This window comes from Pholcus phalangioides, unplaced genomic scaffold (assembly GCF_987345545.1).
Source record: "Pholcus phalangioides strain wild (caught in Gottingen) unplaced genomic scaffold, Ppha-v1.0 ptg000027l_1, whole genome shotgun sequence".
NCBI lineage: Eukaryota > Metazoa > Arthropoda > Arachnida > Araneae > Pholcidae > Pholcus > Pholcus phalangioides.
The window spans coordinates 458,409-482,839 of NW_028301617.1; the positions used below are offsets into that span (position 1 = coordinate 458,409).

Consider the following 24,431-nt stretch of genomic DNA (forward strand, 5'->3'; position numbering starts at 1 on the left):
TACGGATGGTAAGTTTACGGATTCAAGTTTTGTTTACAGCGAGCATTCAAAAACCAAAAATATAGTACTCAGGAATGGAAGAGCAGAGAACTTTGTAGTGTGTGGCTATCTCCAATGAAAAGAAAGATACAACTGTCACATAAAAGGTGAAAGCCTAAACCACTCTGTGGGCCTCCCTATCACTTATTTTATCTGTAGAGACACTAAAGGCAAGAGGCATCTGGAGAAATTGGTGGCCTTGGCTATGAGTGTAACATGGCAAGATAGCATTCGTGTGAGTGAAAGATGTGACTCTTGTCAACACTCTCCGTGATCGGAAACTACTACTATCCCATAAACATGGCAAAAAATAATTTTAAAAAAGGAGGACCTAAAACCAAAACTTCTGCACCCATAAAGAGCCTCTCACAATAGTATTGGTGCTCTCATGGAAGAGAAATACGTCCTGTAATCTATGAGTGAATATCTGAACGCACTGAAGCCTATTTTCGGGAGAAAATAAAACTGACTGAATATTTGTGTTTATGTAAGCCTATAACTGCATGTAAAACCGAATGAAAAATTGTATCGTTATGGAAAATTCAACCAAATAACGATATAAAAAATATATATACGGTATATAACTGTGTAAAGAAAAAAACAAAGAGCATTGGCAGGGGAAATTCCTAGGATATAGCGCTAGAATGTTGTTGCCGTTGCTATGGAATTTTGATAATGGTAACCAATATTTTTTAATTTAAAAATTTTAAACAAATAAATATCGGTTCAAAATTATATTTTTTCAGCATTTTTTTCAAAATCACAGAAAAAATTTAGATATTCTGTATAAAGGATCATTATAAACATCCGATATATGGGAATTATATTTTGCAGTGAAGGAATAAACTCTCTACCTTTCTCTTCACTGCAAAGTTAACCTGAAACAGACTATAGTCGTTGTTTTAGAAAAGGTTGATCGCCTCTGTCAACCTCTCCTCTGGAAACATACCAAAAGACACTGAACATTGTTCACAATTGGCCAACTGGCACTGGAAGATGTGACAAAAAAAAAACCTCAATTCGCATTTACATCTTTGTATGAACGAAGGCAAGAAATTGTATAATTTTGCACAGAGTAGTTACTTCAAAGGAAACACCAAATATAAATCGGTTCTAACTGTATTCTTTCTTGTGTAATAGAAGTTCCTGGACTTTTTGAATGCAGTAGTATATGATTTAAGGAGTTACATATGATGCTTTAGACCTTTTCCAGCCCCGTGGAACTTAACATCAGGGCCGTCTCAAGACCATCATGATTGATTTTTGCAAGGCCCTACCTGGTGCATTCTCAAAATTTTCAAACCAGATCTCATTTTGTGAGGCCCCCAGGCCCATGCGTTTAAGACGGCACTGCTTAAGATACGTAAAAGGAAAAAAAATGATATCTGATACCTGTATTTCATGACGTGAAGATTCCACATCTTCATCAACTCTTTCTCCCCTTCATTAACGTCCGTGAACTCATCGATCATCTGCAATGGGGGAAGAGAGAGAGAAAATGAGCAATTGTTTAAGCACTATTGTATTTTACATGAATGGTTGGTGAAATTCGTAAAGCAAGACACAAGGAAGATAGAAAGTAAATATTGATACCTCGGTTAATGAAGATAATTTGCTCTGGAATCACATTTCTTAACCTAAATCTTCATTAGCCGAAACATGATTTTTCATAGGTTTCTTTAATTCGTTCCAGAAATGGCCCAAAATTCAAAGATAAGTCTTATAAAACACCAAGAAACATTGTAAAACAGATATATACTGATTGAAGGCCGAGATAAACAACTTCACGATTGTATGATGGATAGCTTAACGGAAGATGAAAACCTGAATATATTTTTATTTTCACACCTGCCAACCTTCAGAAGGTAAAAAATTCTGTAACTTTCTTACGAAAATTCTGCAATATACTTTAAAAAATCCAGCAAACATACTTTTACATACCAATTTTTTTTTTATGGCCGTAATAAAAATCAATATAAGAATTAATACTCATTCACTCTTTGCAGTGGGGTGATGACGCTGATGTTGATTTTTGGCAATAGCAAGAAGAGGTTACCATCGCACCCAATAAATATAGTTAGATAGGTGTGCTAGAGTATAACAGGAAGATGATGACGCAGATATTACCCTGGCACAGTTCCATCTAACAATGGCCTACTATAATGAAAATAGTTATTCCAAAACAGTCTGGATTCAAACTCCATAGCACTTTTACCATTAATTCAATCATGTGATAACTAGCAAAGAATAACTACTACAAGAAAATAAAACCGCCCTGAAAATAACAAATGTTGTATACCTGATTTAATAAAGCTCCCGATTTAATAATTGCAACCAAGGATGCTTTAAAAAATAAACAAATTTATGGAAAATGGTTCTTCCCCCCCCCTTCTTAGTATATTACACTGTAAATAACAGTGTAATATGCACTGTGAATATATAACAGTGCATTAAAAAGAACATTATAATCATAAAAAATTTATTCTGTCAGTAACGGAAGTTTCGCCCCAGTAAAAATCTTTCAAAGTTAAGCATCTTGTAACGTACCAAAGGGCCCCCCCGGTGTAAAAGTCTGAAGTCGCCGCCACATAAAAACATGTATGCTCACTTTTTGTTGCTATTCATCGGCAGCGGTGATCGTATGGCGACGATCGAGGCCGATTGTGATGATGTCCGCCTGCAATCGCATGCAAATGAGGTGACCTTGAAGCCGATTGGCTTAGTTAGACACATGCGGTCAGAAGTTTTTCCTTTAAATACCGGCCGTACGTTGTAACAGCTCTCACTTCCGCTCTTCCTTTGTTTTGTTCATTCAAACTAGAACCCTCTAGTTGGACGGTTCTCAGTCTTGCTACCATGTCATTTGGCCTTAGGCTGGGAAAACGATCCAATAGTAATTCAAAATGAAATAGTTTAAAGTGTCTGAATTTGTTTTCCGGCAGGTCCGGAACCGAAAGATTATTTTATCTTCATAGTTGAAAAAACTTCATTGCTGGTGTTGGACGAACATAGCAGCGGCCTCGTCTAAAGGTACATGCAGTAACGTAACATCGAGCTGGTCCGGCCCTCAACCGAGAGGCCCCCCTGGAGCTGATCAACGTGATCCGGTCTCCAATCGAGAGATCTCCGCTGGTACTGACCAGACTACACTGCACCAAAGTGACTGTCAACCTCGGCTTCCCCACTGGCAAATAAGAGACTGATTATTGACTGACCATAAACTGGTGAGAGGGTTCCTTAATATTGAATAGAGGGTTTTATGTAGAATAATCTTGTGTTAAAATTGTGTAACTAACGCCCGAACTTAATAAATATTTTCATGCAAAAGTTTAGTTGTGATAACTTTCCACTTGTCGTTTGCTACTACAATTACTGGATACTTCGAACTGGGCAAGCAACTCCCATAAGGGACGTTGTAATCTGAAGCAGATGGTCAATGAAGCAAGACCTAAGGAAAGATGGTTTTGACATACATGTGCGGCAGCAAGTCTTACATGCCCAGGTAGGCTTTCACCTGGTGTGCCACTAGTATATAGGGTGCCCAGAAGGGACACAGGTTTCAACTCTATAACATTCACGTGATGACGTTTGGTTGAGATGGACTTGTCTCTATATTGAATACTTCTAGTATGAAGACTTGTCTCTAATGTGTTGTTTTAATTTTCTTTCTTGTGTTTCCCGAAAGCTTCTAAACATACCCATATGTGTTTAGAACATTCCTGACAATTACAGTTGTTCGTGAGTTCGGAAAATTAAAGAGTTAAGTTGCTCTTCTTGTTTTTCCTTGTTCAATAAGAGGTCACACACACACACACACACACAAAAGGTTGCAGTTCAACATTATCTTGGTAGTTGGCTGAGTGAAGTTGGTTTTCTATGGTTTTCCAGCTTTGAGGCACGAATGCGAGCCGGTCCTTATAATGTCCCCCCCCCCATTCCCCTCCATATTCTTCCGTATTCAAGGTTTCTCCCTTTATTGGATTTTTTTCCGCAATAATCGGACCTCAGAAATCGTCATTCATGTGCTTTGTTTACAAAATTTGAGTTGGGCATGTTTAGGATGGCTTGATAATGACGTTACTGTTATCACAAGAGCCGTGGCAGCTCCAAATAGAGAAACAGTCACCTCGGGTTGGATTAACCTCTGGCCACAAACGCTAAAGGGCACAACCATTTCTACAGAGCCAACTGAAGAGACTATAAAAGACATTGTCACATTAGTGAAACAGGCGGGTGGAGAAGGGTTCGATGATATGGATATAGAGGAAGTCGAACAGCTATTTAATAGCAATTCAGAGGTATTAACTGAGGAGGAAATAATGCAGCAGACTGCTTCTGAAACTGAAGCAGTACCAGATGAAGAAGATCAAGATAAAGAAGTAGAAGATAAGTTCACCATAAGTAACATAGTGGAAGGGATTTGCACGTCTAAATCAGCAATAGATTGTTTTCATGACATAGATTCCTCTATGGTACGCTCTTCACATATAGAAAAATTGGTAGAGGAAGCCTTATCATCATATTCCAACATACTTGATGATATAAAGAAGAAACAGCAAACAAAAATCACAATGTTATTTTAGAAAACATCGCCAACAATTGTTTGCGAGAGAGATTGCACCCTTTTTTTACATTCCCTTATATCTCTATGTTACCCTGCTCTTCTCATGCTGTTCAATAAACTAGATATACGGGAAAAAAATATGGTTTTAGTTATTCATGGATTTCCCCTATTCATGGTAACCCCCGCGAATACAGGGGTCCAACTGTATTTGAAAAGTCTCAGCAAAGAGCAGGCAGATCTGCAACACGATACTGTTATAGCGTGAAAATTCAAGCATTTACGTCTTTACTTTAGAAAACGGAAGACAGATGGCAGCTTGAGCACGAAAGAAGCGCAACTATACAAATATGTTAGAGTCGCACATACACTCAGAACATGCATTCTCCGGCATGTGCAGATTCGTTAGAAATTCCGTAGAGGAATGTGTGCGAGGTGCACGTACAGTTAAGTAGTAATAGTAGTAGTTCAAACATTACAGTTGAGATATTGAAAAATTTGAATCTTTTGCTTAATGCAATAAAATATACAATAACGCACATAGCAATCGCTATTTTTTTATATTGCTGCGGCATAAATGATTAGTCAAGATGCTTCAACAGACTGAGGTAGAAAAGTACTGCAGTCTAGTTAAAACTCATCACAAGCACAGGCAAAATTTCACAGAGGTTTATGAATACCTCAAACTAAGAGATTAGGCTCAATTAAATTAATTGTCACTAATAGTATTTTCTGTCCAAATCACATTTACTGTAATAATTCATTTGAAGTACGAATTGGAATCAGGTATCAAACACAGATATAACTGAATCACTTACTATCTGCGTCTTTGTTCTAAGCCATTCTGGATCATTTTCTGACTCGCTATCCTCATCTATTTCTTGAGGCCGTACTGTGAGGCAAGTTCCAGTGTGGTAGTAAACCCTGGAAATTTATAAAGAAAAAAAAAAACTATACCACAAAGAAATATAGGAAGAAAACACTTGTTTACTTTTCACAACTAATCAGAGAAAAAAACAACTGACAGTTGCCTCCCCTCTCAGACCTAAAACGATAAGATGCACAGTACATTAGAACCTCGTTAACTCAACACTTATTATTCCGGTGGTTGCTACGATACTAAATTCAATAGGGAGAAACCTCTCTACCTCGACACAAGATGGCTAAACTCCACTTAAGTCAACTACAATTTATACTGCGTTATCACAACTAATTTTTTTAAGTTGCTCAGCCATTGGCCAGTTAATAATCACTACATTATTCACAATGAAGTGTATGTCAACATTTTTCCGTTAGTGGAAGATTCTCCCTTACACCTAAGGCATAGGCAGATACAGGAGGAGGGTGTAGGGGGTGGTCTACTGCCCCCCCCCCCCCCGTTCCTCAACAATTTGTATTATTTTCGCTTAGGGGAGGTGGAAAATCTGCTCTCCATTCACATTTCAACTGTGCCCACCCCCCCCCCCTCATTCAAAGAGCTCGTAACCTCTTACGACCTAAGGATAAGGTCACTTCCCACTGTTTGTAACTAGAAAACTCGACCTGGGAACTAAAAAAAAAAAATCATAGATTTGAATGGTACCTGTGTGTGCAATTTTTGAGCGGGTGATGGTTGGGTAAATTCGGTTTAAACAAATGAACGTTTTCCTTATTTTTGGATATTGCATGGTTCATTCATAAGTACCAGATATTTCGTCACTCTATGCTTTTTTCACTCTAATTCAAGATTATTTGGAAACATTCCATAGAAAACTGCAGATAATTTTTTTTTATAGTTGATAGACTAGAATTTTTGAACTATACATAAGTACACCTACCTTTATTAGCAATATTTAAAAATTGTGAGGAAGAGATCAAATTCCAACCTCGGTCAACTTGGCAATCTGCTTAAGTCTCAACATGTTTATCGATACTTTTGGGGTGTCAAGTTATTGAAGTTCCACTGCATAAATGTTACAGTCCAAGTATAAGTTATAACCCCCGCTTAAACTGAAGAAAAACATCCCTTTCCCAACTCACAAAAGCTAACAATCATTTTTTTACCATGATCGTTAAACCTACAGTTTGAAAGTAGATTTCCCTGAGCAATTAATATATAAATACATTTTTGTATGTTTCAGAAAACAATCTATGCTGTGTGTAGCATGGAACCATTTTTAGCCTTACCTGTTGTGTCCAGAGATATATGTCCTATGATTTTCTTGTTCCACGACCTCTTCACTTTCTACGAATTCAGACAATGATGGAGGGGTTCGCTTTGGCCTACGGAATAGAACAAACTCAACATAGTAAAATTTGGGAACTTTCAAAGGGAACTTTTCGCGATGAATTTTTGAAATTAGTGTGAAAGGAAATAACGTGAAAATAAACATATTAGTGTGAAAATAAATGTTGATGCACATTCACCTGCAAACTATGACACGAGTGACAGGATTCCGTCGAGTTGGACCTAGTTGACCAAAAGTAAATCCGGTCTGATTGTGAACATCATGTGGATTACCTACATATGAACCATCATAGGAATCATTAATGGACACATCGATGCGAGCACCTTTAGGATGTGGCTGAAATGTTAAAATATGAATGAGTACATATATATATATATATAAATGTGAAAGTATGTATGTATGTTCTTTATACAAATCTACAGTTTTGGCCAATCGTCGCCAGATTTTGCATATATGCCAAACAGGACCGGGATTGAACCGTAGGCTACTTTAAAAGTTCGTCAGAGCTGGGCAAATGCCTGAAATGGGCAAAAAACTGTGTGGCAACAATGGTTTTGGGGCCCTCAACAATCACTTTCGGAATGTTTACTTTGGTTACCATAGTTCCCAACAATGTGTTTCAGACGTGTATACATGCCTTTACAATGGTTTGCCAAATCTTTAATGCTGCCATTACAACAGTTTATTCCTTTATAATGGTTTGTCACTTCTCCAATCCTCCCAGTAATTGAAGAAAACCCGGGAAGCGCCAGACATTTTTCCTTGCCTATATACAGGGTGTTCTGTAAGTGTAATGCAGCCTTTATCTCATCATCCGCCCATAGTAGAGGTAGTTCCAATTTAAAAAATGCTTAAAAGGCGTTTGAATAATATTCGCTACACAAGCTGGACGCATGACGTCACTAACAACAGAGAACAACAACTACGCCGACAAAACTGAGAATAAAACTGTTCAATGCCATCAGATGAACTCAATGCTTACCTCAAATCGTCAACACTCTGGCACAAAGTTAAAAAAATATTATAATCCACCAACATGCGAGTTTCAACTGCAAAATTACTCAGCACGGCTATAATTTTCACATCAAACTTGGCAAGGGAAGAATTCCCGTAGATCCAAGCACTGGACTGATTCCGTTCCCAAATGGATTCTGACAGTGTGAACAAGATCAACAAAAAAGTGCTAAAGATTATTCCGGGAGACTCCACATCTTACAAATCGGTTGACACTGTCACAGACTCAGCGCAGATAGTTATGTATCCTGCAGAATTTCTGAACTCTTTGGATATTCCGAGTGTGCCACCATACAACTTGACCCTCAAAGTCGGAGCACCTATAACGCTTTCAAGAAATTTGGAGACACCGAGACTCTGTGATGGCACCTGACTCTGCGTGAAGAAATTGCACAATTGCATCATTGAAGCAATGATTCTAACTGAATGTGCCAAAGGAGAAGACGTCTTCATTCCACGTATCCCAATTATCACTAAAGAAATGCCATCCACTTTCAAGCGATTACAGTTCCCGATTGGTTTAGCTTTTGCCGTGACAATCAACAAAGTGCAAGGCCAGTCGTTAGCAGTGGCAGGTATCAACCTACTTGCGCCCTGTTTTTCACACGGACTGTTTGCATGTTGGTAATCCAAAAAATTTGTACATCTACACACCAGATTGAAAAACAAAATATATTGTGTATCCACAAGTGATTGCCTGAAGTTTTTAATTAAACTATTTAAAAATAAAAGTAATTTTTTCTTACTTTATGCAGAAATTTTTTTGATTAAGAAATAATTAATAAGCTATGCTTACATACATTTTTTACGAGACGGGCAACGTCGCGGGTATCAGCTAGTATTATATATGCATGAACATATTTAATAATAGCAGGGTTGGTGAAAAAAACCAAAAAACCGGGTTTTTTTGGTTTAAACCGTTTTTTTTTTTTTTTGTTTTAAATAGTATTAACATTAAAAACAATGAAATTTCTGAAAAATCATTCAAACTTCCAATAATTAACTAAAATAAAATGTTTATTAATGTAATTAACACTATTCCCATGCTAATTAATCACTAAATATTTATTACATTTTAACAAAAACCAACTTTTGCAATTTAATAATTTTTTGCTTAACTCAATGGATTACTGTGTGTTTGAAAATTCTTTTAATGTTATTATTAATCATATAATATATAAAGGTTTTTCTCCAGTTACTTTCAGTATACTTAATTAGGAAGCTATTTCGCAAAAAAGTAATAAAAATTAGGTGAATATAATGTATTTAATAAAGCATAAATAATGCAGATTAATTAGCAATGATTTACGATATACAGGGTAATTATAACTTAGGTTCTGATTTCAAAACACTGTAAAAAAAGAATGATTGTCAGAATGACTTGAAAATTGACATGAATATTCCTGAAAAAATTCAATTTTATTTGATAAAGGGGAAAAAATAATTAAAAATGTAAAATTAATGACATCATCAAACATGGAGGAAATTTGCTTGCAGAATGGAAACGATAGCCAGTCATGGCAGAATGATACCTTAATTATAGCATTTCACGATTTCATAATTCATGGAAACATCACAAAAAACGAAGTAATTGAACAAATAACTACAACTTACTTAAGAAATGTTAAATATGTTGTCCATCGCGTGTTCTGGCTATGAGGTTGAAAGCACAAAAATTCTTGTTCAACAACGGAATCGGAGTATGCCATGGTCATAATGTGGATGTGCTTGCAATTCAGCTTTATTAAACCACTTAATCTGACCACTGTTTATAACATTTTGAGGTACCCCCACAGCCAGAAGTTGCAAGGGTTAAGGTGCATCCTGTCAAAATGGGTCTTCAGCAGCTGCTTTACTGGTATTGCAATGTGGATCTTGATAGAAGTTCTATCCACACACTGATGCTGTGGAAGTGCCGAAATGATGTGGTTGCACAAAATAGATTATACTGCTGGCCAAGTACAGCATCGTCTACTTGCACATTTTGCACTTTTTTCTTTTGCGAAAGAAACTTCCATTGCTTCAGGAGTATCCATGCAAATTTTCAAGTCATTCTGATCAGTACTTATTGTATAGTTTTGGAATCAAAACTTAAATTATAATCACCCTGTATATAGCTGATTATTTTTTCAGAAATCTGTTACTACTATACAGTAGAACCTTGATTAACTAGGCTTAATAGTGTGTGTGGGTGAAAGTATAAAAAAAACAACTATTGAATATTAAGACTGGAGATATACAGTAAGAGATGTGCTACTTCTTATGGGAAAGAAAATGAAAATATATGTAACAACTAGTACACTAGTCTTTATCCTTTAAGGACAGCTGGTGTCTTTATTGGATTATAGGATCACCTGCCCTTAGCATGATGGTGTCACTACTGTAGCTGCTTCTTTGTGAAAGGAAAAAGAAACCCTGTGAGATAATACACCACTTTATTTAGATGTATGATGCAATTCTTATTCATGAATTTGCTAAAGAGAGCATCAGAATGTAGCCAAAGGTTAGAAAATGTTGTAAGAATGAGAAATTTTGGCTTTTATATATAACTTTAAATGACTAAGATACTTCATATGAAAAATATATATATATTCTGGCCACTTTTATGAGACTTTTTGAAAAAAAACCACTTATAAAATCTTATATCATTTAAAGATATACCATCAGAATGTACCCCAAGGATATAAAATGTGGTAAAAATGAAACATTTTGGATAATAATGAACCAATATCATATTTTTCAAGGAAAAAAAAATTATATTTAGGCAACTTTTATTTGATTTTTTGAAAAAAACCACTTGTTGAAAACCAAGGTTTAAACCATGGTTTAAACCAAACAACCCTGAATGATAGAGTAGTATATGCATTTTACCCCCAAAGCAAAATATTTTGCATTGTTCTGCAACGAGCCCTCGATTAAACAAAAATATTCAGTGGTGAAAATTCTCATACTGTCTTAGAATTCTTCCAGATTGTTCTGCAGTAACACTGATTGTTCTGTGATGTATATCGCAGATTTCGACACATTCTGCTTTGGGGCATTTTACATATTGAAGTTTTATACAATCACTTCCCTGACTTACAAGCGTTCCATTTTTGGACTTTGAATTACAAGCCAATTGTTTGGCTATCTTGCCCAGCTATAAATTGACCCTGGTCAGTTTGGCAAAAATGTTTTTACTAAACCCGCTTCCCTACTGTTCTGATCTCAAATTGGTGAATTTGCATGATTTCAACTTGTGAAGGTTTTCAGTTACATATGGTGCTCGGAATGGAAGCCATTAATAAATTGTGGAATAGATGTATTACATTGCATTTTACAGCAAACATAATAATAAGGGTGCATTTCTAGGTATGCACAGTATGGGTCAAATTTTTGCAAAAAAAAAGTCTATTGTTAAAGTAACAATTAAAAACCACTTAATATGACTAATAAGATTTCTGCAACCACTATCAATTAAGTGAGTTTTTTTGGGGCAGTCTGTATAAGTTCATTCTCTTCCAATTCTTCTTATCCAACCACACACTTTTAGACATACAGATAACTCTCCTAAGACATCTATTCCAATCCACAACACACAAACAGTTCCCAATAGATTGATAAAAGCATAAGCACAAGCTGTGGTTACTGGTCAGTGTTGTTGTTGAAAAGGTCAAACATTATCCTTAGCTAACAAAAAAATTTTAATCCATTATATCCAGTAATGTGCCAACCAACTACTGTTTGGAAAACGTTGAGAAGGGAATGAACTCATACGATCGACAACCCTTTGCCCCAAGAAATTCTTTTTCAGTTATCAAAAGGAGGATTTAATTTGATCATGACCAAGGATAACTTAAAAGCCGTGCTGACCAAACGAACAACGGTCCAGTATATATTCAAAGGTAAAAGCTGGGTGGTAAGACAATTTTTTTTGTAAAGCTGGAAGACCATTCTTTGGCAGATTTTTTACACAGATATACTTTGACAAGGTGTTTTCAACCTGTTGCTCGCAAGCACTCCAATGCTCACTAAAATTTCCACGAAATCCAATGCTTGAGGCAGATGTAGTTCTTAGGAGGTATCGATCAACTTCCCCATAAAAAACCCATTCAAGTATGAACATTATTCTGATACTAGTTTTAGCAATTTTCTTAAAAATGCTGCTTTAAAAAAAACAAGACATGCACAAATGGAACTCTTGATTTGAAAATGTTTGAGGACCTCCCTGTAATATTAAATATTTGCATGTAATGGGTTATTCTTGTGAATTCTCAAGTTACAAGTTAAAATAAAAACAAGGCCTTCATCAGTAAAATTACAACTCATATAAGCCAAATATAAAAATTAAAACATCTCAAACACACGAGACCCGTTTACATGTGCAAGATTGGGGGTTGCTTTGGTGATTATCACCTGCATGGCAAACTTTTTTCTCTCTCATAGGGAGAAAAAAGGAGGGAACAGAGATATCTCGAAAGAAGCCGATCTTTTCTGCAGAGGAATGGTGAGTGATGCTGACCTCTTCTCTGATCATTTGCACTGCGAAAAATACTGTTAACCCCTTTATCAGCCATCTTGAGTCAACCACTTCCGTTCAATCCATGTGACGACTTTCGGAAAGATGGGGGTAGGGGAGAACACGACAAACTAAATGCCATGTAAGTGGGTTGTGGCGAAAACCCCTGTCACCGGTAACTTCCCGGGATATTTTATTCCTCACGTAAACAGGGCTATGGAATTTAAGTAAATGCATCAGAAATGAATATAAGAAAATAATTAAGCAAATTTACGCCCTCAAAATATGCACCAATTTGTATAAGGCTGCTCGAAACAGGACAAAAAAAAAAATTAATCAGAAAATAAAAGGGCTTTCCTTCAGCATTTTGAAACAAATAGATAAACTTATTTTCAAGAATAAATTAATCAAAATCATGTAACGACTCACAATGTAATTGAAAATGAAGCGACTATGACATAGTTTCAGATGCTTGAGCAAACAGTAGAGTTGAGTACAATTGACTTTGCACCACGGGCAACGCAGATCATCTCTCGCCTCTGTCTGCTGCCGCGTGTTATTGTTGTACAGGAACTGATAGAAGATCCTCAACTTCTTTGGCTTTTCTAAGGCATGAATGTTGTTTCCCTGATGATTATTGTTGTTTTGACTGGTCACACCATTGATCAGACCTGTTGACAAGGATATAAAAATAAACAAAGCCATAAGACACATGTAAATGGGATTTATATCTGCAAAATTAAGGCTCCTATAGGAGACCATTCTAATTTACCCCCACTGAAACTTTCTAAAGGGGGGAAAGCACAAATCTGATTTAATGCAAACTAGAACCAAACCATTGGGAAAAGGAATGAGAACATGGATGCAGAAACAGACAGTGGATGTGCCCATAAATGGTTTTTAAGTAAATTAGGCTAAACAAGGGTGACCAAAGTTCAGGATTGTTCCTAAAAGGTTGATACAAATTCATAAACTCTTCATAAAAGAACTGGTGCATGTACAATCAAATAATTAAAACCATCTATACATCACATCTAAAAATGGCTCATGCAAGAAATACTTTTGGCAGCCCTAAGGCCGGGTTCACACTGGACCGATATGTCAAGCCATATGATCACGACAGGTGAAGAAATGGAAACAGATTGGTTAGAAGAAAAAAAACAGTATTGATTTGGATTTTTTGTAACCGATCTGGGCAGATTCCTCATGTGTTGCGGATCATATCACTTGTCATAAAGGTCCAGTGTGAACCCAGCCGAAGGTGTAAACACTCCATTAGTAAAATTACTTTGAAAACTCACAAATTTGTACATGCCATGCATACGAATAAAAAAAATTACATTTTTATTAGCAAATTAATTGTTAAAACAATCATAGTTCAAATCAGTGGTCCCCAAACAGTTGGGGGACTTCCCGGGAGCTGCGTAAATGAGGTAGGGAGAGTCACAAAAGAATTTCCAAAATTTCAAAGTCTTAAAATAAACTTATTTTATTCTTTCGCAATATAAATTGAAAATCCCAAAAATAGCGAATATAAAAAGTTAAAAATCTTTTTCCATGCTTGCAGACAATCCTGTACAAGTTTAATTATCTCGTTTAATGAAGTCATGTAGTTGCTGATTTTGATGACAGGAAGCCCTACAATAATTCAACTTTCATTGGTTGTCAAAGGTTGATCTTTCAGCTGAATATGCACATACAAGCATGAGCACTGGCGTATCTCAATCAAAATGATGGTTTTTCAAAAAAATTCAAAAATGCAGAGTTGATTATATATATATATGCCCATATGAATAAATAGTAATGGTAGAGTGACATCTATCACATTTTAACTGGAATTGAAAAAAAGGGGTGGCCAATATAAAATTCTTGTTAAAAGGGGGGGGTCAAACTTCAAAAAGTTTTGGGAACCACTGGTTTTATGGTGCCTGATTTGGCACCCATGAGATGGTGTCACACATTTTTTGTTTGTTTTTCAATCAATTGCCCTGTCTTCCCTTTTTACTTGATTTTCACTTGTCCCCACCCCCCACCCCCAGAATATCGTAGAGGCTGAGAGCCACTGGCATGCGGGAATTTTCTGCCGGTCTTAATTATGCAAATACAAGGCCACAACAAGCAAAATGCCCAATGAGGTGACTGATACATAAAATTTAATAAATAAAATACTACCTTAATATTGATTTTTATTTCTGTCTTAACCGTCAAGGGGTCTGCTCCTATTTATTGATTTTTTGGCACTCGGCAAATTGCAACAGTAGACTCATTTAAAGGGAAGCAAGTACCACATTTTCCTGTGTGTAATTAGTGGATTATACACTTGAAAAAAAATATCTTGATTTCTCCAGTTAGGATTACATGCATCTGCATATAATATGCAACTTAGTTTTTCTGAGAGACTGGCATTAGATGAGAATATTTTTGAAAATTAATTATGTCATATAATTTTTTTCAAATGATATATACAGGGCTCCCATTCAAAAAATTACAAAAAGTAGGAAAAAGCAGGATTAAAAAGTATGATGGGGAGGGTACCCCCCCCCCTCTAGACAACATAATCGTAGCATAACAAAAACAAAAAATCCTAAAAAAAAATGTATTTAAAAAAACTTCATTAATTTTCCCCCCTCCCCATAGCACACTATTTCAGTATCCTATAAGATTGACTCAAATCAAAGGAAGATAACAGAAATAACTTGGTTACAAAAACAATTTTTGACCAAAACAGTGCACCAGCAACCAACAGACAATTCTTTTCTGTTCTTCTCACGATATAAATTACACTTTTTTGGAGTCTTCCACAGTCCAATCTGTCAACTCTCTTCGACAATGCACACTGCAAATTATGAAGGCATGTAAGATTTTTAAGAATATGATGCTCCTTCGAAATAACCACTTTCAAAAGCACAGTGCAAAATGTGTAGATTACAAGCTCAGATGTAAATAAGTCAAGGTGAACTGGATGGTTTTACTTCGTTGCCATCCCCTTTTTTGAAGGGATTGGTTTACATTTTACTGTTCAATACCAGTGTAATCATTTTTGAAAAATAAAGCACTTTCATTTATAATTCTTTACTGAATACTGTATACATTGTTTATGCCTCTGCATGCCCTAAAAATACAGAAGACAATGGAATGATATTGGGTAGCATCAGACTCACCAAACCTAGAATAGGCCTATGCATCCAACTGTTTTGTAATGCAAGCTGTTGTTTCATCTATACACAAAATGTGCACCATAATTTTGAACGATGACTGCTAGTTACTATGAAAAGTAAATACAAAATTATTTTTTCCATCCAGACAGAAGGTTTTAATAACTACTATACTTGTTGAACCCTCAAACTAAGTAAATGAAAAATTAATAAACTAAATGGTCAACATACGCCCCCCCCCCCCCCAAATAACCTTGAAACTATACAATTTCTGCTTTGCCAGAACCATTAATTGATATCTACAACATCTGAACTATTTGGAAATATATTGATGATTCCCTGTTCAATTAAAACCAATTACACTAATTTTGTAGATAGGGTTTGGTAAAAAAGTAGGACAAAAACTAGAAAGTAGAACATATTAGGAAAAGTAGGACGAGTGGGAGCCCTGCATATAGAATGCAAGTAGAAAAATATACATTTTCTTCCTTTGACGAAAAAAAAAGGTGAAAAACAACCCCACCTACACTCTTTAAGATTTCATTATTGGTGAATGAGATTTGCACATGTGGATTATACTCTGGAATTTATGGTATGCCTAATTATCACCGGCAATGTTAATGACAGGCAGTGATAATCCACCATAATACACACAAGATGAAAGATATACTCACTTTTCCATCCGTTCTTATAAAAGTCTTTTGGCCTGATGACTGGCAGTGGTCGTTCAATATTAACAGTTTTGGAATTGTTGCTCCAGGCCAAGTGCAGACTTACTAATGGACCTTTACTGAACACATCAAAAAGTCCTAACGCCTGTGGAAACAATATTTGATTACATTAATTAACACAAATTTCAATATTGATCATTCAGCAATAACAATTGTCAGTCAGATTCATTAATGAGCTATAAACCAAACATATTTTGCTTGCAATAGGAAAAATAGCAATTAATGGAATGGGCACCAGTTCTATATCTCTGTGTTCCCTTAAACTGTGTAGACCAGGGCTTAACAAATCTTGGGCACCACACGGGGTGAAATTAAAAAATAAGTAGCCACCCAAAACGATCTATGCGAGATTGCTAAATTTGAATATGGGGACAAATAATTTTTTTTTTTTTTTGAAATTTGTGTTGGCATGTCTACCAACATGAAAACGGTTACCATCTCAAGTCTTTAGAAATAACTATTTCGAACCATATCTCTCTCTCCAAATGAAAAATACTTGGCTTTGAAAAAATTCAGCAGAAGGGGGGGGGGCCTAAATTTATTTTCCATTTGTTCAGCCCTGGTGTTGACCAGAGGCTTTGGTATGCCGCAGAAGACATTCCAGGTGACAGGTTGCCATTGCAAACAGAAAATAAGTACTGGTGCCTTAAGTTTTCTATAAGTGATTGCTAAATTGGAGTCTAAAGGTGATACAATTTTATGATTTAAAGACATTTGTTTCCACATGTTGGAAGAAGCATTAAGTCCCGGAAAAGTAAAAACATCAGTAGCCTACTTGAGACTGTTAAAAAAACGTGCTTGGCTTAAAACATTTTGCTGGTGCCTAAACTGTTTTTGGATTTATCAAGCCTTGCATTAAACAACCAAGCCGAATAGATTCTCCCCTTTGAATAATTTAACAATTTATTATGTGATTGTGAAGTGAGTTACCAAATCAGTTTTATAAACAACCCTTTTAATAAGTCATGAATATTTGAATGCACAAATACTCGCTTGTGTTCACTGCATAATCTTAATTATTTCATTGTATAGTAGTAAATTTGCTTTTTAAATACAATCAAAATTACAAGCATTAAATATAATCTAAATTATGGGTCCGAAGCCCATAACATAAAGGTTAAAATATGATTTTAATGAAAAAGAGTAGATTTCAAAATTTCTCATATGCACCTCACTTACGGATTCGTTCGTTTCAGGGAAAGTTTCCCAGGAGGAGGTCTTTTTGGTTATGCTCTTCTGACCATATTCTCTCAGGGCTAGTTGGTAATCGCCCTCGACCAGCAGACACCTCTGATACTTATCATAGACAACAAGATCTACATAATACAGGCGGCAGTCCTCATGCAGACCCTTCAGAAGATTTTTCCTCTTCTTCTGTGGAGGTTCATCTGCAAACATATGATTAAAAAAAATTATATAACATTTTTTTTCCTAGGAAGTTCAAGTCACAATCGAGTTCACAAATCGACAAAGCGAAAAGTTCACAAATCGATTGAATGAAGCAGCAAAGATTTCTTTCCATAAACAAATAAATATTAACAGTCGCCAAAATGATATAATTAAGGAAATCAGGATACAAGCTGCCAACTTTGGAGAGTGATAATTCTAGGTTTTCGTGTGGATCCAAAAATTTCGTATAAAAATAAATCTGAAAGGGATCTTTGAAACATTTTAGAGATTTTTTCATTAGTAAAAGTAAAATAGTAGGTAGGAATATTTTCTTGCAAAAAACATAACATTGTGCAAGCCATCGTCAATCATAGCCAACCAGTAGGTTAAATTCCTTGGATTAAATTACCGGACATTATTTCTCTCAAAGATCAAATCTCGTAAACTATAAAATCTCCATCGGGCCTAAAACGGGACATATGAATAAAGCAGATACACATGATTGTGCCAATTTTGGTTTTCAAAAGGCTGGATTAACACTGACTGATTGGCGAATTTTGTGTTTTCTCCCAAAAAATTTAAAATCGTTTTGTGATTTGAGGGAATGGTAACAATTTACACAATGCTTATGAAGCAACAGGTTTTTTTTTTTCGGTAAATTCTTTGGGAATAATTTTTTCCCCTAAATGTAGGGATTTTTCACAATCACGGGTGAAATTCAGGAGATATAAGAATTTTTCAGGAGTCAGGGAAATAGAGTAGAAATCTGAGAGCGTGGCAACTATGCTATAATTCAGATTTATAGCTTTTTAACTGATTTTGTTTTTTTTTTCACAGTAATTCAGTACTCTGCCATTTGACTAAAGCCAGTCATCCACTGGAAGCGATAAACAAGTCGCCCCAGTTACCTGTATTTGCAAGACTGATCCCATTGCACAAAAAGTAGGAGAATGTCGTTCACTTGCTCCGATTTTACATCAGTGACTCCGTGACAGCAGCAGACGAGCAGCAAATCCAGTGAAACAGGGGATTTTATGCCTTTTGTGCAGTGTGGTTGGTTTACTTCTAGAGTGAACGATGTTAGACATCCCCCCTTCCCCCCAACACAATGTTCCCGTTACCCTTTACTTCCCCTGCGTGCTTGCAGCCGTGTTGTTTCCAGTGGAGGACTAGCCTTAGTCAAGACTTACATTTTAGAATCTCAAAGAATCATTCTTATACTGACCAATATCAGAGATGTCACCATTGCAGATGCCATTCACTTTCGTTTTGGAAGGATTGCAAATGACGCGTAGTGTGAGCGAGTAAGATTTGACTAGATGACCGTTGCTGAGGTTAAAATAATCGCTCGGCACAGAAATGGCAGTGAACTTTTCGGGTGGGTGGCTAGGATCTGGGTTTCGTAAAACCTCACATTTACCAACTGAAATAAAATAAATACCACTCAGACAATTTATGGGATTTAGAGAGATCACACAACTACTTTTCAAGAAAACCCACTATAACAATGGATATCAAATGAGCAATAGAAAAATACTAACCAGGAGTCTGCATCACAGGGTTTGATGTTTCTTTCCTTTTCTTGAAGCATACTTTATTCAGTATCGCTTCAACAACTACTGTTTCGCTGCAGGCTGTGAGATAACGAAAGAAAGTGATCAGACACATGAGAATTATATACAGAAGATCATCACTGAACAAAGACACTGAGATGTTTCAATTTTCATGTGTTACATGAAAACTCTCTCAACAAATAAATAAAACATGAGACTAACCTCGATTTATTGTGTCATGATAACCCATGAATGTCAGGTTGAGATTTCCAATTGGCCTGCAATAAAATTAAGAATATAGCTCAGAAAGAGGAAAAATACAATGCTCTCAAAACTCACGGAATGTTATTAACAAGAATAAGATTTGGCGAAGCCTAGTTAAATTGACTCAAATTAAATGTTTGTTTACATCATACACATCAGCAAAATGTGATAGTTTTTTATAACAAACCAATCAGTTTGATGAATTCACAGCGTTACAAATACGGTGATACCTTGACTGACAAAGATAATTAGCTACATTAGTTGAAATTAGGTGTTAGAGAGATATGCAATTTTGGGCAGGTTTTTAATGGGAAATTGTCCAATTCATTCCAGGTACTGTCCAAAATTTACAGATAAGTTCATTTTTTTTAACACCAAGGATCACTATAAAAAACTGACCGAAGGCTAAAATGAACAGCTTCAAAAGTAGATAAATTAAAATTTATAGGAAGATGAGATACTGGAGAGATATTTTTATTTTACACTACGCACACAACCCAGTACAGTTAGTGTGCTGTATCCCCCCTCCATTTGTGATTTAGTCAGTTCTTTCCTGGGTCTCCTATATGCAGATGGAAAAAGATAAGCTCTTAGAATGTCCAGTTGCCCAGACTGCCCGACAATGGTACAGTCGGTAACGTAATAGTGTATTACAGAGTGGGTCTATGGGGTTGAATCTACAGACAGTTTGATGCCCAGAGTCTTGCACTGAAAGAATGTATGATCTGAAAACATGGTTTTTCTTTCTTTCCAAAGCATTTTCTATTGGCTGAATCTTTCATTTTACATGAAATGGTTCAAAAACTTTCATGAAGAGATGTGGGGGAACATCTGCCGCTGTGGTGGTCGAGTGGTTATAGTGATGGACTCGCGATGCGAGGATCCGGGTTCGAACCCCACAGTGGTGGTCGGCTGAAGTTGGTTTTCTGTGGTTCCCAACTTCAAGACGCAAATGCGAGCCGATCTCCCCGTTAAAAAGTCTCGCCACAGAGAGCAACAGTCCTACAATGATAAATCATTCAATCATAACACTTTACTCATAGTTAGAAAAAACTGGTGGCAGATGGCAGCACTACACATAACAAGCATTACAGAGAAACAAAAAACTTCACGTCAGGTTTCACTATACGTACACGCACATTCCCGCATGTACCGATTCGTTGGGGGTTCCGCGGGGGGGGGGGGGATGCATGTGTGGTGTAGCAGTAGTAGGTAGGGCCTCCAAAAAATGGCTCGGGATCCATGATGTTCTTAAGTCAGCCACCTCATTGGGCGGTTTGCCTGTTGTGGCGTTGTGTTTGTATTTGTATCTGAAAGAAAATTCCAGAGGTGGACAGGAGTTAGTCGGGCTCAAGTGACAGTAATTCTGATGATGACTACCGCTAAAATCCAGCTTATGACATGGCTATTTTATGGTACACTTCGTTTATACATCGCTCGGTAAGGCATACAAATTTCATGTTTATATGATGTTTGACTTCAGTCATACTTTGTTCCTACGGCTGCGCCATATGGGCAACTGTCACGAGGCAGTGCAATGAAAACAGCACCAATTAGACAACTGCTCACAAAAAGGCTGAACTTTAAAGCTGGGTCACGACTGGCCAAATGTCGCGAGGCAGCTTTTGTCTATTATGTTTGATGTATATATTGTGTGTAATCGTATTGTATGATGTATATATAATGTATATAATCATTTTCGCGGCCAGGGGACCCAGGAGATTTGAAGGGGGACACTTATACTTCCAGCACAACTCAATCAGTAGTAAATTGCCTAGGGCGATTGACAGAGTTGTGCTCAGTTTGAATGAATGAATGTTTATTGTTCTAAGAATACAAATGTTTTACAACCTGCATTCATCAATCCTTGTAAATGGTACGTTTCATACCACTTAAGAAAAATTAAACAGCTTCCCAGGCCCAGCTTAAGTGCCAGTGTTAGTTAAGTTAGCACGAGTAGCAAATTTTTATATCATGACAACTTTAACGACTTCTCCACTGAATGAATCAAATACTAAAAGTAAAATAGTATAATGCAGTGGTTCGGTTCTCAAAATTTTGATACCTGAGGCTCCCTTTGTCCTGTGAACATTTTACAGTAGTCTTGAAAATCTAATTTGAACACCTTGGATTACTGAAAACTTGGAGTATCCAACAGCAGGAAATGAATGAGAATGTTCGTGGGAGAAATGAAGAAAACTATTGCATTGGGATAGAGGGGCGATGGGAAGGTTTAGGGAAAAAATGTTGAAAGGTTTCAATGGAATCTATACTTCTCAAGACTCGAAGCTATCTATGATGCCGTCATGAAAAATTAGCAATCTATATTTATAAAATTATTGTGTGTGTGAGCGGCGCGTGCATTCTCTATACAAATCTACAATTTTAGATTTATCGGCACCACAAATTTTGCATATATATCAAATGGGACCCAACTTTAACGATAGGCTAATTAGGCAAATGTCCGAAATGGGCAAAAGCTGTCAGGCAACAATGGTTTCTGGGCCTCAACAATCACTTTTTGGAATGTTTATTTTAGTTATCATGATTCCCTAGCAATGCGTTTCAAATTCGTATATTCCTTTACAAGGGTTTGATACTTCTTTAATGCTGCAGTATATATGTATAATAGTTTATGTCTTTATAATGGTTTGCCACTTTTTCAATCCTCCCAGTAATGACAGACATCACAATCATCAGCAGCAGCACTTTGAGGGTCAGGCAAAGGATGATCCTCATAGAAATCAGTGTTAAAATTGTTGATTTTACTCTAGAAATGCAAAAATTTAGTGGGGTTTTCCACCCCCACTGTTACAATATAACAGGAAAAATGACTTTTTTTTTCTCCTTGACATACCTCTCGCCCATTTGCTGATGCTGTTGTGATATGACTTTTGCTAAGATATTGTCTAGTTTACACGCTTTTCTACAAAAACAAACAAAAATACCACGATTAAAAACATTAATTAATTTCCTCACACAAACTCAAAAAAACTACTAATAAACAAAATCAATGCAACTGAATAAGGTTAATACGTATTAATTTTCTTCCCTTTGCAAATGTAATGAGGACTAAATATTAATGTAATGATCGGTCTGATGTCTCTCAACCCTAATATATGTAACATCAATATGCTCTGGATGGATTATTATATACTCCCTTGGGCTATTACGTAATTGGTAATACAGTGGAACTTCTGTTAACAAGCTTAATTCATTCCACCAACTTGCTCATTATTCGAATCACTCATATATAGAATCAAACTTTCCCATAGGAAATAATGAAAACTCTGATTTGTTCCAAAACTATTCATTCACATAAAAATGACTAATAAAAATCAATCAATATAATACAACACGATGATAATATAATAAATAATACAATAAAATATACATAATATAATGCCATAAATAAACATGCAATACAATAATGTTTACAAATTGCCTTACTCTAAACGACGAGAGGGGAGGACTACAGCGTTTAGGACGATTTACGGATTCTCTGTTGTTTGCAAACACTGATTTCGTGTGACTGGAAAAAAAAGTTTTCCAATGAAACTTGCTTTTGACTTTTTCTCAGAATTTCTTAGAAATGGGAAATTGCATTGTCTCATTGGACAGATTTATTGCTCACTTTGGTATAGCCTTATTTGATTGGTTCTTGCTACAAAATTTTGCACAGATTCACAATTTTACACATCTCTTTAATCTCATTTAAAGTGAGGGACTCTTCACTTCTATCTTCCTAAGACGAGATACTGTCCAAAGCACTCTTGCTGTTATGTGCAAAGCACTCTTGCTGTTATGTGCAAAGCACTCTTGCTGTTATGTGCAAAGCACTCTTGCTGTTATGTGCAAAGCACTCTTGCTGTTATGTGCAAAGCACTCTTGCTGTTATGTGCAAAGCACTCTTGCTGTTATGTGCAAAGCACTCTTGCTGTTATGTGCAAAGCAGATCCATCGATGGCCAACTCCTGCCCTATTCTATGACTAGTTGTTGAATATTATCTTCATGCACCTGTAGTCCCATGGCTTTCCCCAAAGACAATCTCTTCAACAAATGTTGGCTCCTGTTCATGAGCTAGCCCCTCAAAGTCACGTTCAATAATGTAATCAGCCTACAGTTTTCTAAAAGTAGAATTTAAAAAAAACTTTAAGCGCACATAAACGTTATGTATGTAATGCTACATCTTGTTACATATTGTAAACAGTCACGCTTGCATGTGAGTGAGGCAGGCTAACCGAAGGAGACTGTAGGGGAAAATATTGCCCACAATCCACAGTACGTGTATCAACGAAAGCGAAGAACCATCAGTTCAGTTGTGATAACGTGAAAATAAATAAAGAACAAAATTTTTGTTCGTAATGTGTGTATTTTGTAATGCGAACTATCGCTGGTTAATGGAGTCACAAAATATGTTCAAAAATTTTGCTCATTATGAAAATTGCTCGTTAACTGAATCGTCTGTTAACCTAAGTTCCACTGCATGTATTTGTATTTTGTGTGTATTTTGCTATTGAAATACTAAATTCAATTTTGATATCAAAAATTTAAAGAGAGTATGGCTATGGTTAATCGAATAGCAATGACCAAGAATTCTGAGAAGGCATAACCTATTCAATCAAAACCTTACTATTGCGCACAGATCACTGCTGAAATTTATCTGCTTGAAATTAAATTAACAATATGGCATGCATCAAATACTTGAAAATAAGATGATTTCTACCTGTTTTTATGTGTTCGTGACATACGATGTTTCATATAAGATAATGTTCTCTGCAGAAAGATTGGCTGCAAAATCAACGAAAATAAAAGAGTGATTTGAATGTGAATACCATAGAATGAATCATACAAAATCTATTATTTGAAATCCCCATGAAAGATTTACTTTTCAATAATAATGTAGCTATTTCAATCATTTGACCTTTTCTTTTGCCCCATCGCCATTTCATGTAAACAAGAGTAAATTAGACTGCGGCCTACGATTTACAGCCAATT

At 36.2% G+C, this 24,431-nt stretch overlaps 1 protein-coding gene across 2 annotated transcripts in view; it reads right to left on the bottom strand.

Moving 5' to 3' along the window:
- Positions 1 to 24,431, bottom strand: part of Su(z)12 (Polycomb protein Su(z)12) — a 50,156-nt gene that overhangs the window by 2,971 nt on the left and 22,754 nt on the right. Inside the window, exons 3-14 of one of the 2 annotated variants that reach the window (XM_089251462.1) lie at positions 24,160 to 24,224; positions 22,290 to 22,358; positions 19,391 to 19,446; positions 19,157 to 19,249; positions 18,841 to 19,038; positions 17,406 to 17,614; positions 16,170 to 16,311; positions 12,770 to 13,011; positions 7,007 to 7,164; positions 6,767 to 6,862; positions 5,419 to 5,524; positions 1,432 to 1,511 (exon numbers count right to left, since the gene is read on the bottom strand). In XM_089251462.1, the coding sequence (XP_089107588.1) occupies positions 1,432 to 1,511; positions 5,419 to 5,524; positions 6,767 to 6,862; positions 7,007 to 7,164; positions 12,770 to 13,011; positions 16,170 to 16,311; positions 17,406 to 17,614; positions 18,841 to 19,038; positions 19,157 to 19,249; positions 19,391 to 19,446; positions 22,290 to 22,358; positions 24,160 to 24,224 (1,514 nt within the window). Of the gene's footprint in view, positions 1 to 1,431; positions 1,512 to 5,418; positions 5,525 to 6,766; positions 6,863 to 7,006; positions 7,165 to 12,769; positions 13,012 to 16,169; positions 16,312 to 17,396; positions 17,615 to 18,840; positions 19,039 to 19,156; positions 19,250 to 19,390; positions 19,447 to 22,289; positions 22,359 to 24,159; positions 24,225 to 24,431 lie in introns of both variants that reach the window. The other variant, XM_089251461.1, reaches the window with a different exon arrangement.